Source organism: Embiotoca jacksoni, unplaced genomic scaffold (assembly GCF_022577435.1).
Source record: "Embiotoca jacksoni isolate LCO1_2020_lvr unplaced genomic scaffold, fEmbJac1.0.p SCAF_14, whole genome shotgun sequence".
Taxonomy (NCBI): Eukaryota; Metazoa; Chordata; class Actinopteri; family Embiotocidae; genus Embiotoca; species Embiotoca jacksoni.
This window is the reverse complement of record NW_027185274.1, coordinates 16,212,429-16,230,214: the sequence shown is the minus strand read 5'-3', so window position 1 is coordinate 16,230,214 and position 17,786 is coordinate 16,212,429. Positions and strand designations below refer to the sequence as shown.

At 38.9% G+C, this 17,786-nt stretch overlaps 1 protein-coding gene and 9 non-coding genes across 10 annotated transcripts; 1 reads left to right on the top strand and 9 right to left on the bottom strand.

Moving 5' to 3' along the window:
* Positions 1-958: 958 nt before the first annotated feature.
* LOC138197543 (U2 spliceosomal RNA) lies at positions 959-1,144 on the bottom strand. Its single transcript, XR_011178213.1, has one exon. It is a non-coding gene; the product is annotated as a U2 spliceosomal RNA (small nuclear RNA).
* A 352-nt stretch (positions 1,145-1,496) lies between these two features.
* On the bottom strand, positions 1,497-1,691 carry LOC138197540 (U2 spliceosomal RNA). Its single transcript, XR_011178210.1, has one exon. It is a non-coding gene; the product is annotated as a U2 spliceosomal RNA (small nuclear RNA).
* A 1,998-nt stretch (positions 1,692-3,689) lies between these two features.
* On the bottom strand, positions 3,690-3,873 carry LOC138197542 (U2 spliceosomal RNA). Its single transcript, XR_011178212.1, has one exon. It is a non-coding gene; the product is annotated as a U2 spliceosomal RNA (small nuclear RNA).
* Positions 3,874-4,229: 356 nt separating this feature from the next.
* On the bottom strand, positions 4,230-4,420 carry LOC138197535 (U2 spliceosomal RNA). Its single transcript, XR_011178205.1, has one exon. It is a non-coding gene; the product is annotated as a U2 spliceosomal RNA (small nuclear RNA).
* Positions 4,421-6,418: 1,998 nt separating this feature from the next.
* Positions 6,419-6,609, bottom strand: LOC138197541 (U2 spliceosomal RNA). Its single transcript, XR_011178211.1, has one exon. It is a non-coding gene; the product is annotated as a U2 spliceosomal RNA (small nuclear RNA).
* A 502-nt stretch (positions 6,610-7,111) lies between these two features.
* Positions 7,112-7,275, bottom strand: LOC138197531 (U1 spliceosomal RNA). The gene has a single exon (XR_011178201.1). It is a non-coding gene; the product is annotated as a U1 spliceosomal RNA (small nuclear RNA).
* A 1,018-nt stretch (positions 7,276-8,293) lies between these two features.
* Positions 8,294-8,484, bottom strand: LOC138197534 (U2 spliceosomal RNA). The gene has a single exon (XR_011178204.1). It is a non-coding gene; the product is annotated as a U2 spliceosomal RNA (small nuclear RNA).
* A 1,206-nt stretch (positions 8,485-9,690) lies between these two features.
* LOC138197539 (U2 spliceosomal RNA) lies at positions 9,691-9,881 on the bottom strand. The gene has a single exon (XR_011178209.1). It is a non-coding gene; the product is annotated as a U2 spliceosomal RNA (small nuclear RNA).
* A 577-nt stretch (positions 9,882-10,458) lies between these two features.
* Positions 10,459-10,622, bottom strand: LOC138197530 (U1 spliceosomal RNA). Its single transcript, XR_011178200.1, has one exon. It is a non-coding gene; the product is annotated as a U1 spliceosomal RNA (small nuclear RNA).
* Positions 10,623-13,890: 3,268 nt separating this feature from the next.
* On the top strand, positions 13,891-17,778 carry LOC138197452 (V-set and transmembrane domain-containing protein 5). Its single transcript, XM_069148293.1, has 4 exons — positions 13,891-14,217; positions 15,209-15,535; positions 16,402-16,545; positions 17,012-17,778. The coding sequence occupies exons 1-4, from the start codon at positions 14,142-14,144 to the stop codon at positions 17,041-17,043; spliced, it is 579 nt and encodes a 192-aa protein (XP_069004394.1). The 5' UTR covers positions 13,891-14,141; the 3' UTR covers positions 17,044-17,778.
* The last annotated feature ends 8 nt before the right edge of the window (positions 17,779-17,786 follow it).

Sequence of the window (17,786 nt, the reverse complement as noted above, 5' to 3'; positions counted from 1 at the left end):
TTCGCCAGTTTCATTTATTTATGCTCCCAATAAGAACGATCAACTCAACAGAAACTTCAGCTGAACCAAAGCAAAATCAAACTGCATCAAAAAAAAAAAAGAGTTTGATCCACATCTGACTTTCAGAAAAAAGAATACAAACACAAATCTCATCTTTCAGCTAACACTATAGCCACTTCCTGTTCCTTTGTTAACTGGGGGCAGAAATCTAACATCCAGTCCTTCTGCTGCCACCTACTGGTCTGGAGTTTGAACAACTCTGGTTGTTTTAGAGCAGGATTGTAATCTGCAGTGGAGGATAAAACAATACAGTTCAACACCACCAACCGCAGCCAGCACGATCACAGAGCCTTTATAAAACTGTTTCAACAAAACTGGATCAATAATAACCTCTGTGAATGAATGGTTTATTGCAGGACTTTTATATTAGACTGAATTAGTTTTAGCTAGATGTACCTAAATAACTGCACATCTGCACAGATTGCACATCTACAAATATTGTATGCTTCTCTGAAAATGGTTAACAGCAAGACATTGTTTTTTTATTAATAAAATCAATTCACCGCATATAGGAAGTGTTTTTAAGACTGTAAAACCACATAAGAGGAACTACACAGTCGATCTTTTTACTTTTGGGGAATGAGCCAGAAAGCAATGAAATCTAACAAGAGAAAAAATATTTTGTGATATTTAAAACATAAATCTAACACTTGTGAATATTTATTTTTTTAAATGGTAATTATTAAAAAAAAGAAAAAAGTATTTGTAACGAAAAAGAAGCACTAAGGGAACTTATAAATAACCAGAGTAATAAGAGGTCAGAAATATATACAACTCAAACTAAAAGTGTGATTATTCTATGGTTATTACACACATTGAATCTTAAAGATGATGCCTACTAAATACTGCACCATAGACTATTATTAACGGGTTCTTTAATTTATTATTAACACCTAGATGTGGGTGCACCGTTCCTGGAGGTACTGCAATACCAGGTCGATGCGTGGAGTGGACGGAGCAAGCCCCTATTCCATCTCCCTGCTCCAAAAATCAATTTAATATATGGTCCCCGGGTAGGGGACGTATCAGATATTAAACTGATAAGAACAGATTTTTTTTTTTTTTTTTCAAACAAAACTACTTTATTTGACGTCCCAACTTGTACTTGCACTAAAAACAATGAGAAGATCGTATTACTATAATATATTATTTACCTGTCTGTTAACACTACACAACAACATGCAGAGCTCCAGCACCATCTAGTGGAGAACAAAACAAACTGCGGGAATATTTAAGACGAAGCAGAGTATAAATATGATGAAGACTCCAAAAAGGCAAATCACTTTACATAAAAATAAAAACATCGAAGAACGAGTAAGAACATTTTTACGAAAAACAATGAGGCTTTCCGCAGTGATGCTCGGGCACTACTGAGAAAACGTCAGAGATATAATGATACCTCAATAAGTTAACTGTTTTATTATTAACATGTATTAGGGGGGTGCACCGTTCCTGGAGGTACTGCAATACCAGGTCGATGCGTGGAGTGGACGGAGCAAGCCCCTATTCCATCTCCCTGCTCCAAAAATCAATTTAATATATATATGGTCCCCGGGTAGGGGACGTATCAGATATTAAACTGATAAGAACAGATACTACACTTGATCTTAGCCAAAAGGCCGAGAAGCGATACTGTTAATACGTCACAGACAACGAGGTCATTCTCCACACTGTCAATCTCACTTCAGGTTTGAGAGGTAAACAAACTTTTTGGGGGTCATCGTACAATTATGTATCGATGTGAAGTTAATGTTGATGGTGCTGACAAGACAAGCAGGTTTGTATAAAAGACAGAAAAAGATTGTTTTCATTGAAAAAAGGAAGTTGTTCCGTTTTCCCACAATGCAATGCGGATTAGCGACATCAAAAGCTAACCGAAATTCGCCAATTTGATTTATTTATGCTCCCAATAAGAACGATCAACTCAACAGAAACTTCAGCTGAACCAAAGCAAAATCAAACTGCATTAAAATACAGAGTTTGATCCACATCTGACTTTCAGAAAAAAGAATACAAACACAAATCTCATCTTTCAAGCTAAGATGGCGCCGCGCTAGCGGCAGCCTGTTGCAGCAGCTCTCCTCCTTGAGTGTGTTGTTATTGGTATTTTTTAAGCCTTTCTCCTCTTCGGAGTTGTTTTTTTTTTCTTTCTCTCGTGTGTTAAGTTAACGGTCAGACAATGGACCGTAATTTTTCCACGTTTCTGGTTGGGGGCACTGTTATTGTTTACTCTTGTGATCAGCTGATCGCTGAGTAGACCTCTACTGCTGCTACGAGGCCTGAGATCCCCGATGAACTAACCCCTCAGGCTCCGTTCAAAATGTGGGTTGTTGGTGGAGAGTTGCGGTCAGTTGAGAGTTTGGATAGTTTGGAGATTTAGGAGAGTGAGGAGAGAAGGAGGTGATAAGATGGACCCAGCTAGGAAGAGGATGATTTCCCCTGTGTGGGAACACTTTGATTTGATAACTCCTAATAAGTTAAGCTAAATCTATTTCAGACACATTAGGTTTGCTTATCAAGAACTGTATTTTTCACAGTTTCTTATTTTATTCAAAGGTGAGTTGGGGTACAATAACAACACCTCATCCATGCTGAAGCGTTACCGTGCCTTGCATGAGAATAAGGAGGAAACTGGAGCTTCACCCAGCCAAGGTAAGTCATTACAATATTACAAATGCACCATCACAATTTTTCCCTGTTCACTTTTGTTTGTTGTGCAAATAAAGACAGGTAACAGACACTGTATTTATTCTCTTTTAACCAGCCACCAGAAAACCAGAGCTGGATGAAGCCCTCGTCTCCATGATAGTGAAGGACACACAGCCCTTCAGTATTGTGGATGATGTTGGATTCAGGGCATTTGTGTCCAAACTGGATCCTAATTATGTCCTCCCTACAAGGCAGGTATGTATGGGTGCATGCATGAAACAAATGAGTACTTTATTGTGTCTCACAGTTCAGCACTATATATTTTTTCCTTTAGGCTCTGAAGGCCATGGTGGAGGCCAAGTAGGAGTCAGCTAAGGAGAAGGCTAAAGTGGAAAAGGTGACTGCTGTTAGCCTTACTTCTGACATGTGGACATCCACAAAACCAAAAACTGTTGAGAAACTGTTATTTCTGAATAAAAATGAATAAAATGTCCCCTGTCCTGTACATCATTGTCCAAGTTACACAAGCATATTCAGTCCCCTCTTCCTAGTTCCACAAGCACTTTCACTGTCCTCTGCCTGCTTCAGCCCAGGCCATTTTCCTAAAGTGACAGAAAAACATTATTACACAACCTGCCATATCATATGATACTACCATTTTGGGAAAATTTACACACACAGAATACATTCAAAAAATATTTTATTATGCACATATGTGATAATTTATGTACAGAAATTATTTGGTCATACATTTTTGTAATTCATAGTCATTCCCAACAGCCATAACAGACACAAAAATTCAATGCATCACATGTGGTTCAGATACAGCTGCCTGTCATTACACACTTGGCCAGTAGGTGGTTTCGTGTTCACATGAAGCTTCGAGAAATGAAGCCTTTCTGGAACCAATTGGCTGAAGTGGTTCGATGCCTCATGAGGCTTCATCTCTCCATCACCAGTTTTATTATTAACATGTATTAGGGGGGTGCACCGTTCCTGGAGGTACTGCAATACCAGGTCGATGCGTGGAGTGGACGGAGCAAGCCCCTATTCCATCTCCCTGCTCCAAAAATCAATTTAATATATGGTCCCCGGGTAGGGGACGTATCAGATATTAAACTGATAAGAACAGATATTTTTTTTTTTTTCAAACAAAACTACTTTATTTGACGTCCCAACTTGTACTTGCACTAAAAACAATGAGTTCTCCATATCGTATTACTATAATATATTATTTACCTGTCTATTAACACTACACAACAACATGCAGAGCTCCAGCACCATCTAGTGGAGAACAAAACAAACTGCGGGAATATTTAAGACGAAGCAGAGTATAAATATGATGAAGACTCCAAAAAGGCAAATCACTTTACATAAAAATAAAAACGTCGAAGAACGAGTAAGAACATTTTTACGAAAAACAATGAGGCTTTCGCAACAATGCTGGGGCACTACTGAGAAAACGTCAGAGATATTATGATACCTCAATAAGTTAACTGTTTTATTATTGACATGTATTAGGGGGGTGCACCGTTCCTGGAGGTACTGCAATACCAGGTCGATGCGTGGAGTGGACGGAGCAAGCCCCTATTCCATCTCCCTGCTCCAAAAATCAATTTAATATATGGTCCCCGGGTAGGGGACGTATCAGATATTAAACTGATAAGAACAGATACTACACTTGATCTTAGCCAAAAGGCCGAGAAGCGATACTGTTAATACGTCACAGACAACGAGGTCATTCTCCACACTGTCAATCTCACTTCAGGTTTGAGAGGTAAACAAACTTTTTGAGGTCATCGTACAATTATGTAACGATGTGAAGTTAATGTTGATGGTGCTGATAAGACAAGCAGGTTTGTATAAAAGACAGAAAAAGATTGTTTTCATTGAAAAAAGGAAGTTGTTCCGTTGTCCCACAATGCAATGCGGATTAGCGACATCAAAAGCTAACCGAAATTCGCCAATTTGATTTATTTATGCTCCCAATAAGAACGATCAACTCAACAGAAACTTCAGCTGAACCAAAGCAAAATCAAACTGCATTAAAATACAGAGTTTGATCCACATCTGACTTTCAGAAAAAAGAATACAAACACAAATCTCATCTTTCAAGCTAAGATGGCGCCGCGCTAGCGGCAGCCTGTTGCAGCAGCTCTCCTCCTTGAGTGTGTTGTTATTGGTATTTTTTAAGCCTTTCTCCTCTTCGGAGTTGTTTTTTTTTCTTTCTCTCGTGTGTTAAGTTAACGGTCAGACAATGGACCGTAATTTTTCCACGTTTCTGGTTGGGGGCACTGTTATTGTTTACTCTTGTGATCAGCTGATCGCTGAGTAGACCTCTACTGCTGCTACGAGGCCTGAGATCCCCGATGAACTAACCCCTCAGGCTCCGTTCAAAATGTGGGTTGTTGGTGGAGAGTTGCGGTCAGTTGAGAGTTTGGATAGTTTGGAGATTTAGGAGAGTGAGGAGAGAAGGAGGTGATAAGATGGACCCAGCTAGGAAGAGGATGATTTCCCCTGTGTGGGAACACTTTGATTTGATAACTCTTAATAAGGTAAGCTAAATCTATTTCAGACACATTAGGTTTGCTTATCAAGAACTGTATTTTTCACAGTTTCTTATTTTATTCAAAGGTGAGTTGGGGTACAATAACAACACCTCATCCATGCTGAAGCGTTACCGTGCCTTGCATGAGAATAAGGAGGAAACTGGAGCTTCACCCAGCCAAGGTAAGTCATTACAATATTACAAATGCACCATCACAATTTTTCCCTGTTCACTTTTGTTTATTGTGCAAATAAAGACAGGTAACAGACACTGTATTTATTCTCTTTTAACCAGCCACCAGAAAACCAGAGCTGGATGAAGCCCTCGTCTCCATGATAGTGAAGGACACACAGCCCTTCAGTATTGTGGATGATGTTGGATTCAGGGCATTTGTGTCCAAACTGGATCCTAATTATGTCCTCCCTACAAGGCAGGTATGTACGGGTGCATGCATGAAACAAATGAGTACTTTATTGTGTCTCACAGTTCAGCACTATATATTTTTTCCTTTAGGCTCTGAAGGCCATGGTGGAGGCCAAGTATGAGTCAGCTAAGGAGAAGGCTAAAGTGGAAAAGGTGACTGCTGTCAGCCTTACTTCTGACATGTGGACATCCACAAAACCAAAAACTGTTGAGAAACTGTTATTTCTGAATAAAAATGAATAAAATGTCCCCTGTCCTGTACATCATTGTCCAAGTTACACAAGCATATTCAGTCCCTTCTTCCTAGTTCCACAAGCACTTTCACTGTCCTCTGCCTGCTTCAGCCCAGGCCATTTTCCTAAAGTGACAGAAAAACATTATTACACAACCTGCCATATCATATGATACTACCATTTTGGGAAAATTTACACACACAGAATACATTCAAAAAATATTTTATTATGCACATATGTGATAATTTATGTACAGAAATTATTTGGTCATACATTTTTGTAATTCATAGTCATTCCCAACAGCCATAACAGACACAAACATTCAATGCATCACATTATGTGGTTCAGATACAGCTGCCTGTGATTATACACTTGGCCAGTAGGTGGTTTCGTGTGAACATGAAGCTTCGAGAAATGAAGCCTTTCTGGAACCAATTGGCTGAAGTGGTTCGATGCCTCATGAGGCTTCATCTCTCCATCACTAGTTTATTATTAACATGTATTAGGGGGGTGCACCGTTCCTGGAGGTACTGCAATACCAGGTCGATGCGTGGAGTGGACGGAGCAAGCCCCTATTCCATCTCCCTGCTCCAAAAACCAATTTAATATATGGTCCCCGGGTAGGGGACGTATCAGATATTAAACTGATAAGAACAGATACTACACTTGATCTTAGCCAAAAGGCCGAGAAGCGATACTGTTAATACGTCACAGACAACGAGGTCATTCTCCACACTGTCAATCTCACTTCAGGTTTGAGAGACAAACAAACTTTTTAGGGGTCATCCTACAATTATGTAACGATGTGTAGTTAATGTTGATGGTGCTGATAGAAAAAGATTATTTACATCCTAAAAAATATAGCTCATTTTTTCCATAATGCAACGCTGTCATACATATCAAAAGTTAACCTAAAATCACCAATTGTATTTATTCATCCTCCTACAAATAACGATCAACTCAACAGGAAGTTCAGATGAACCAAAGCAAAATCAAACTGCAACCAAAAAAAGTTTGATCCACATCTGATATTCAGAAAAAAAAAAGAATAAAAATACGTAAACTAACTTTTTTTTTTACCTTGTTGATTGACCAGAATAAAAAAAAAAGAAACTTCCTCTACAGTGTAACAATATAAGACTGAGCAACTCGACATTAAATCTTGTATGAATGAGTTGTTTTATTTTCACCAAGTTATCAGGGGAGAGCGCGAACGCAGTCCCCCACTACCAGAAATTATGCAGTCGAGATTCCCACATTTGGGGAATTCGCAGGGGTCAGCACAACCGGAGTGCAATGGCTGAGCCTCGCCCTGGGTGAACCACCTTCATGATCATGGTATCTCCCCTGCCAGGTAAGTATGAGTTGTACACATCACCGACGGGGAAGTCTTTCACACACAAACTGTGTTGAATGTCGGTGCTGACACTTTACAAACTCACAACCAGAGGCTGCAGAGGGCTGCAACTCCACACGATGTCAATACAGAGGACGCACGTGTGTCCAAAGACTGACTGACATTATTAACACTGTATTTCAAACTGCTCCCGTATCCCATAATGCAATGCTGTGTTTACACATCAAAGCTCTCCTAAAATCTCCATTTCTATCCAGTCATCCTCCAACAAAGGACAAACAGCTCAGCAGGGTGTTCAGCTGAACAAAAGATAAATCAGACTGCAAGTAAAAAATATTTGATTCAAATCTCATTCTGAGAAAACTAAAAACACAGATCAGATGATTTCTGCTCACACACCAGCAACTTCCTGTTTCGTTGTTCAGTGGTGGCGGGAAACTAACATCATCTTCCACTGCTGCCACCTACTGGTCTGGAGTGTGAACAACACTGGTTGTTTCAGAATAGGACTTGATGCAGAGTTTAAAACACACAGTTCAACACCACAAACTGCAGCCTCCTGAACTCTCATACAGCCTTTCTGAAACAGTTTCAACAATCCTGGAACAATAAAACCTCCACACAGTGGACTGTTAATTAAGACAGACAGAAATGTTATGCTGCGAAACAATAGTCAACATTATTTTTCTTTTTACAATTTTCTGACATTTTAAAGACTAAAAAAGGAATGTGGAAATTAATTGCCAGATATATCGATAATAAAAACAACATAGTTTCAGCCCTAATGTGTCAAATTGTTAAAATGCTAAAAGTAATAAAGTAATCAATGAAAATCTGTGGAGAATATAGTAAATGTTCAGTCCAGTGACATAAATCACAACTTGCGAATCTCTATCGCCACCTACAGGACCACAGAGATAACTGCAGGCTTCCACGTTACAACGGAGCACAAGATTTTAATCTCTGTCATGCATAACACATATAATGGTAATCTATGACCTGTTTTATTATTGACATGTATTAGGGGGGTGCACCGTTCCTGGAGGTACTGCAATACCAGGTCGATGCGTGGAGTGGACGGAGCAAGCCCCTATTCCATCTCCCTGCTCCAAAAATCAATTTAATATATGGTCCCCGGGTAGGGGACGTATCAGATATTAAACTGATAAGAACAGATACTACACTTGATCTTAGCCAAAAGGCCGAGAAGCGATACTGTTAATACGTCACAGACAACGAGGTCATTCTCCACACTGTCAATCTCACTTCAGGTTTGAGAGATAAACAAACTTTTTGGGGGTCATCGTACAATTATGTATCGATGTGAAGTTAATGTTGATGGTGCTGATAAGACAAGCAGGTTTGTATAAAAGACAGAAAAAGATTGTTTTTGTTGAAAAGAGGAAGTTGTTCCGTTGTCCCACAATGCAATGCAGTTTAGTCACAGCAAAAGCTAACCGAAATTCGCCAATTTGATTTATTTATGCTCCCAATAAGAACGATCAACTCAACAGAAACTTCAGCTGAACCAAAGCAAAATCAAACTGCAGCAAAAAAAAAAAAGAGTTTGATCCACATCTGACTTTCAGAAAAAAGAATACAAACACAAATCTCATCTTTCAGCTAACACTATAGCCACTTCCTGTTCCTTTGTTAACTGGGGGCAGAAATCTAACATCCAGTCCTTCTGCTGCCACCTACTGGTCTGGAGTTTGAACAACTCTGGTCGTTTTAGAGCAGGATCGTAATCTGCAGTGGAGGATAAAACAATACAGTTCAACACCACCAACCGCAGCCAGCACGATCACAGAGCCTTTATAAAACTGTTTCAACAAAACTGGATCAAGAATAACCTCTGTGAATGAATGGTTTATTGCAGGACTTTTATATTAGACTGAATTAGTTTTAGCTAGATGTACCTAAATAACTTCACATCTGCACAGATTGCACATCTACAAATATTGTATGCTTCTCTGAAAATGGTTAACAGCAAGACATTGTTTTTTTATTAATAAAATCAATTCACCGCATATAGGAAGTGTTTTTAAGACTGTAAAACCACATAAGAGGAACTACACAGTTGATCTTTTTACTTTTGGGGAATGAGCCAGAAAGCAATGAAATCTAACAAGAGAAAAAATATTTTGTGATATTTAAAACATAAATCTAACACTTCTGAATATTTATTTTTTTAAATGGTAATTATTAAAAAAAGAAAAAAGTATTTGTAACGAAAAAGAAGCACTAAGGGAACTTATAAATAACCAGAGTAATAAGAGGTCAGAAATACATACAACTCAAACTAAAAGTGTGATTATTCTATGGTTATTACACACATTGAATCTTAAAGATGATGCCTACTAAATATTGCACCATAGACTATTATTAACGGGTTCTTTAATTTATTATTAACACCTAGATGTGGGTGCACCGTTCCTGGAGGTACTGCAATACCAGGTCGATGCGTGGAGTGGACGGAGCAAGCCCCTATTCCATCTCCCTGCTCCAAAAATCAATTTAATATATGGTCCCCGGGTAGGGGACGTATCAGATATTAAACTGATAAGAACAGATACTACACTTGATCTTAGCCAAAAGGCCGAGAAGCGATACTGTTAATACGTCACAGACAACGAGGTCATTCTCCACACTGTCAATCTCACTTCAGGTTTGAGAGGTAAACAAACTTTTTGGGGGTCATCGTACAATTATGTAACGATGTGAAGTTAATGTTGATGGTGCTGACAAGACAAGCAGGTTTGTACAAAGACTGACAAATATTATTTACATCCTAAAAAATATAGCTCATCTTTCCCATAATGCATTGCTGTCATACATATCAAAAGATAATCTAAAATCACCAATTGTATTTATTCATCCTCATACAAATAACGATCAACTCAACAGGAAGTTCAGATGAACCAAAGCAAAATCAAACTGCAACCAAAAATAAGTTTGATCCACATCTGATATTCAGAAAAAAAAAGAATAAAAACACGTAAAACATCTTTTTTTTTTACTTTGTTGATTTGTTGACTGACTAGAGTAAAAAAAGAATAAAATAAATAATAATAAGTAAAATTAGAAACAGCTCATCTACAGTGTTTTTAAATGATAAAAACATAAGACAGAAAAACTGGTTTTTACATCCGTTGTCAGAATGAGTTGTTTTATTTTCACCAAGTTATCAGGGGAGAGCGCGAACGCAGTCCCCCACTACCAGAAATTATGCAGTCGAGATTCCCACATTTGGGGAATTCGCAGGGGTCAGCACAACCGGAGTGCAATGGCTGAGCCTCGCCCTGGGTGAACCACCTTCATGATCATGGTATCTCCCCTGCCAGGTAAGTATGAGTTGTACAAATCACCGATGGGGAAGTCTTTCACACACAAACTGTGTTGAATGTCGGTGCTGACACTTTACAAACTCACAACCAGAGGCTGCAGAGGGCTGCAACTCCACACGATGTCAATACAGAGGACGCACGTGTGTCCAAAGGCTGACTGACATTATTAACACTGTATTTCAAACTGCTCCCGTATCCCATAATGCAATGCTGTGTTTACACATCAAAGCTCTCCTAAAATCTCCATTTCTATCCAGTCATCCTCCAACAAAGGACAAACAGCTCAGCAGGGTGTTCAGCTGAACAAAAGATAAATTAGTTTCAACAATCCTGGAAAAATACAACCTCCACAAAGGAGGATTAATTGGAGAACTGCGGTATTAAGATGATATTAGTTTTAACGAGCCAGAGATGGAATCAGACAACAGATTCAATCTAATAAATCTGAGGATTTAAGAGTTTATCTTTAAAATCTCCATTTTGTCACAGTAATCATTGCAAACACAAGGATTACTGCAATTACACAATAATAATATAATGGCATGAGATAACAGTTATAAAAGTGCAAATAAATGAGAAAATGTCAGGGATTTCAGGACACTTTAGGTTATGTTAGGTTAGGTAGTTACTTTATTAATCCCCGAGGGGAATTTTTTTTCGCTACAGCAGCATACAGAAGCAATAAGATAATAATAGAACAATAGAAAAGCAATAAAATAGTAAAATAGCAGTAAAAAATGTAAATATAAAAAATAAAATATAAAATGCACAGTATACATAGTATATATATTATATACAAACAACCAAGAAACACAGACAACAGTGTTATTGTTATGTGATGGATTTTGCCAGAGGTGAGTTATTGTACAGTCTTATTGCGGTGGGCAGGAATGATCTCCTGTATCTGTCCTTGTGACAGCGGAGCTGGAGGAATCTTTCGGAGAAAGTGCTCCGCTGTCTCTGCAGCAGGTGGTGGAGAGGGTGGTCAGGATTATCCAACATGGACAATAGTTTGTTCAGTGTCCTCCTCTCCAACACCTTTTCCAGACTATCCAGATTGCAGCCGATGATGGAGACGGCCTTCTTAACCAGTTTAGCAAGTTAACTGTTTTATTATTAACATGTATTGGGGTGTGCACCGTTCCTGGAGGTACTGTAACGATGTGAAGTTAATGATGATGGTGCTGACTGAAAAAGCAGGTTCGTATAAAAGGTTGAAAAATAATATTTACATCTTAAAAAATTATTGCTTCTTGTTCCCATAATGCAATGCTGTGTTTACATTTACAGCTATCCTAAAATCCCTTGTTTTACCTTAATATCCTTCTACAAATCACTGTCCCTGAACAGAAAGTTCAACTGAATCAAAAGCTAAATCAAACTGCAACTAAAAAGAGTTCTGGCCACATCTGACATTCAGAAAAAAAAGAATAAAAACACAAATCACAAATTTTTTTTTTTCTGCTTCGGTCTGATGTGTGAGACAGATTCACAAATAACTACACTATTCACAAATAACTGCTCACTTACACTTCGCTCCTCCATACTAACTCACCACTGAGCCAACAGACCGTCAACATTAGTGCACCAAGACAATTTCACAACACTAACTTGAGTTTTTTGTTTTTTTTTGTGTGTAAACCGTTTATAAAAGAAAAGCAGGAGATGTTTATCTGTAGTCGCACAAAATATAAAATAGCATGACATGAGAGACAAAATGACAAATTAAGAGATCATTTTCAAGGAAGACACTCGTCATTGTAGGGAAAGCACGTGTGCTTGAAGGCAGCGGCCATTAACACTCCTCAACTTGACGATAAAATGTCCTCCACACCATCGCCACTCACATGTAGCTGTACACCATTAAAATTGATACTCTTAGTTAACACACATAATACAACCGTTCAGTCAATACGTGCCAAAAAAATAAATAAAAATAAAACACTATAAACGTGTTTGTCATCCATCGCCGTTCACTAAACCGCTGTAATTGCAACTGGAAGTGACTCGTAAAACATGCCTGTACCTCCTGCACGAGTCAGCTCACCTGAACACAGTTTATGAAGCTAAACAAAAATATATATATGTTATCTTGGTCATTAAAATGAACTTGCTAAAAGTTGTCTTCTGCTCCTGTGACACTTGGCAGCGAGGAAACAGTCCGTGAACGTGACTTTCACCGTTTACAGACTCCGCCATGTTTCCGTGACGCCAACAGCACATCACGAACCAAACATACAATATATTTAGACTTTAAAAAAAATACGTATGTAGTCTACAGTTTCTTACCTTTACAGCTAAATTTTTTTTTTATTTTTTTTATTTTTTTTTTTAACCCTGGTTCAATATGCCTTTTATGTCAAATTAAAGCTGGCTCAATTTACCTTAAAATGGTTGTCGGCAGAGATCGGGAGCTTCACCACTAACTTTATTTATTTTAAATAAACCTTTATTTTTCAACGATTTTTACAGCCACCAAAAATACAGAACATAAATTAACAAATATATATTTAAAAAAAAAATGCGTTTAAAAAACGACTGAAACAACTTAAACTTTACTTGAGACATCACATTTGATGAGAACATTTTATGAAATATAATAATAAAATAATTAGAAAATATTCCTGTATACCGTTTGTTGAGTGTGTTGTGGTTGACGGTAATTAAGGTTTGTTTACATAGCATTTTTCAAGTGATAAAATGCTAATGTTAAAACAAAGTTAGCAATTATACAATATCTTTGAAGTAGAAATAACTATATAATAACAACAACATCAATGCCTACTAATAAATACAAATACATAAACGTTTAGGAGGGATTTAGTTGAAGGTCAGTTTGTATGGTTATGCTTATATTTGACTTTTGAATGTAGTTAAAACATTTATTTGCACAATTTAATATTAAAATCTCTTTGTCTCTTTGGTGCATACGTGTAAATACACACTTCCTGTTTGACACGTTTTACCAGGTGTGTCACAGCATGAATACTGGGTGATTCAACCCGTCATGTTTTCATTTTGTGATAGTGTGCCTGCATATGGAGCGGTGAGTATTTGCTGTGGGGTGTCACTAAGTACATTGAGCAGGATATACTCTGCTTTTGCGTTCTAGTTTTCCTCCCTCAGGTGTAGGTGTAGGTGTGTGTGGGAGGGGGGGTGTGTGTGTGTGAGATCACACAAACGCTCAGTACGTGTTTGCTTTGTAATCTCTGGCTGAACCTGTCTGATAGGTGTGGGCTGGCTGGCACCGACTTGCGCAGGTATGAAGAGAATAAACAGCACAGTCAGTCCTGAGAGAGGAAGGGAACTTCAGCACCTGAGTGACAAATACTCTCCGATCTCTCACACAAATCACAGAAGGACAAGTGACCCACACGCAGAAAGACCTGTAAACAGGAGGGAGGACGAGGACACTGCAAACCAGGAAACAGTGTTGTGGAAGGACAAAGACAGAATGCTGCAGAATGTGAAGTAACCTGGAGGGGATTCTTCAACGTGGGTCGACAAATGGGTCTTGGATTCTAATGTGGCATTTCAGGCTCTGGGATGTACAAGATGTTGCTGTGTTTCTCAGCATCACGTTATATATGTGTCACCTAGGTAAGCTTTGCAACACATTTCAAACTTTGTCTGTCTTCATGTGTTTTACTGTGGTCTTTCACAAGACGCCCGATACGACGATCCTATATTTGTTCAGCGCTGGGTACGTCCATATGTATAAAACCTCAAACTGACTTATTGGCAGGATTGTAAAGTGGGAGGTAAAACTTTTCTGAGGTTATGTGTCCTTACTGGTTTACCAGGGTGAAGTAGGTCAACACAGTGTGTACGCAGGTCTGTGTGTATGTGACCATCAGATTGTAACAGCACTTAAGTTACAAGTACACCTGAGAAAAGTTGAATCCCAAAGAAACTAAAATGGAATTGGCAAAGAGCAGCAACGCAACAAATGGAAGTCAAGCTGCACTTCTTTGGTGATGTTTATGAACAAAAAGGAACATCATAGATTTGACTGGGTCATATATTCTGTCATACAAAAACATGATGAGAATTTATGGAGGTTTATTGCTTAATGATCATTTTAAGTGACTAAAGAGACAGGCTCTTTTGCTACGCAGTCTTGCTTTTTAGTCAGCACTGGTATTCTCATTTGGCATTTTTTACCTGTGCTTCATTAAGCAAACACACCACCAGCAGAACCAGATCTCCCACCGATACCCGTGTGAAAATATTTATTGAGGGGTGGCCAAAACAGACGTGAGACCAGAACTTGTGTCATTAACATTGATCCTTCTCAGCGAGTTTGACTAGTTACATTCCTCCAGGCAGAAGGTTATAATTTAAAGGAGAAACTATGGAAGAATAGCACATTCATGGCTTTTCTGGAATTTAAGACAAATGAGTTAATGTTTGTTAGCAACAGTGATCACCTGTCACGGTTAAATATTTTCCTTTTATGGCACTCTGTTGTGTCATAAACTGGAGGAGGGTTGAACAATAGCTGTGGTGTCTATCTATGTGTCTGTCTGTCTATCTATCGTTCTATCGTTCTATTGTTACTCACATCTCTTCATCCTTTTTACCTTGCAAGCCGGAGCCATCTCCATCCATTCTCCCCAGAGGAGCTTCACCAGATCAGTGCAGGAGGATGTGTTCTTCTCGGTGGATGTTAATTGCAGTAGGAACCCCACCATACAATGGACCTTCATGTCAGCAGCGGTGAGCCGCTCTATAGGGACTTGGCAGCCGGGGATGTACACCAACATAACAGTGGATTACAGCAGCAGAGTGCAGCCTTACGACAACGGGTCAATGAGCCTGTCGGACCTGCGGCTGCAGGATGGTGGGTTCTACGTGGTCACCGTCATGGAAACAGCCGGAAGCAGCAAGGATGTTGGGTTTGTCCTGAAAGTGAAAGGTGAGTGGGGCTGGCGCTCTGCTTACATCAGTCCTAAAGTAAATAGAGTGCTTTGTTTTGGAAAACATTATTTAAATTCAAATGCCCTCATTTCTTTTTACATTTGACTCGCTGAAGAATACCTGTTGACTAATTCCAGCAGCAGCAAATCAGATGAGAAAAAGCACAGCAAGAACTTAACAAGGAATTCCTTAACATGATTTAACAAGTATGGATGGTCCTAATTGAAGGATGAAATAACAGCCCCATGTCTTAAGCCTCACTGAGTCTAACTGCCAATGTGTCCGTGGTAACCAGTGTGATTTTCGGGGTGTAAGCACGACGGGTGCCCTGCCCAAGTTTCCCAAACCTGTCTTAGGATAATAGAAGCAAGTTTATGACTGTTTGATCCACCAGTACTAAGTTATAAATGTGGCCAGCAAAGGATAACTCAGAAAGCAGTAGTGCACAGAGCCATGGCTAAGAGGAAGTACCTGCCGGGGCTTATTGTTTGAGAAAATACAAAAGAACAGTTCAACATTTAGTTAAAACAGTGTCGCAAATTACAGCAGGAACCTTTATTAGTGTGTGTGCATGACTGAGTTTGGGACATTTCCATTTCACGAAAACATTTCTGACGGTCTGGTATCTGTAATGGAAGTGAAAGTTGTAACAGCCAGTATACTTCACTCGTGGCTTTCAGATCTTTGAGATTGTCAAAGTAATGCATCAGTAAACAACCTGAGAATATATCTAATAATATATAATATATTTATCTATCTTTGATACATATAACAGCCTGATGTGGGATTCTGGTGTTTAAAGGATGGCACGCAAATTAGCTTGGAAAGTCAATATGATTTGGCTGCTGTGTTTCTGTCCTCCAGAGGTGCTGTATGAGGATCTTCAGTACCTGTCTGTCTCTGCCTTAGTACTGGCCTGTTTCGCTGGCCTTCTCATGCTGGCCATGTGGCTACTAGACAAGGCCTACAGGAAGATAGTGGCATGGAGACGCAGGAAGCAGATGCCAGGTAAAGGAATGTGGATCATACGTTTCTGAAGTGCATGCATATTTATGAACAATGGTATCAATCTGAGTAATACCTTAATGATTAACCCGTCACTAATAATTCAACTCTCTCAAGATAAACTTAGTCTCACTATTTGATGGTAGAAATAAAAAGGTAGCAGAGAATGCGGCTGACCGTACTGCTACCTTTTTAAATAATGTTTTTAAAAAGACATATATGATATAAGCATGTTTATGAGTCGTTTGTTTGCTCTGAAATTCATAGGCTTCACAGGCTTTTTTCTTATTCCTGCCTCATTGTGTGAAATGTATGAACATGACTTGATGGGTGTGAATATGGGTTGAAGTTATCTATTGTCCTCAAGTAAGGATGTGTTTCAGTACAAAAGTCAGACAAGTTCTATTGTGAGTTTGTTGTGTTAATGTTAGTTTCTGTACTGACGAAATTCACTCTTCCCTTTGTGCAGAAAATGATGCAACAGAGCTGCAGCCTCTTTGATGGACGCTTCGTAGCGGCTTCATGAAAACACATCTGGGACTGTTCATCAAACATGCCAGTGCTGCAACAGGAAGACCTATTTTCTGTTTATATTTTTTAGGATGATGTTTTTTTTTTTTTTTAAGATAGGAGGAGTAGAGACAGACAGGAAGTGTGTGGAGAGAGACCAGAGGAATGACGTGCAGTAAAAGTCTGGTCGGCTGGGAATCAAACCAGGGACTCCAAACAGGGACTCCTTGCTGACGGCATGGCATGTCATGTCGTTTGCACCCTAATCACGAAGCTATCGGGTCACCCCGGGATCTTTTAAGTTGAGATGTTGGGTACATAAACTAACTTTTTTAAATTGAAATAACTTACAGCCAGGAGGACAACGGCTGGTTTGTTCTTAAAACTGGTTCCGTGTTTACATTCTGTATTGGATACACCTCTAGTTACAGTTCACTGCAGATGACACTGGAATTATTGTAAACATATCACTGATGACACTGGAAATCAATACATACTGTATTTATTGTGTAAGCGAATGCATTATGTGATTTTCTTTCACCTGGAAAAACATTGATGCAGCAGGGGTCTGTATCAGACTTTAGCTGCAGTCATAATAGACCTGTGAGCTGGTAGAGGTCAAATCTGTCCAATTTTTAAAACTGATGGTTCAGAGTAAAAGTCATTTCTACCTAAATGCTGTTGCTCAAATTAGTGATAAAGATTAAACAAGAATCCAGAAAGGTCTTTCTTTC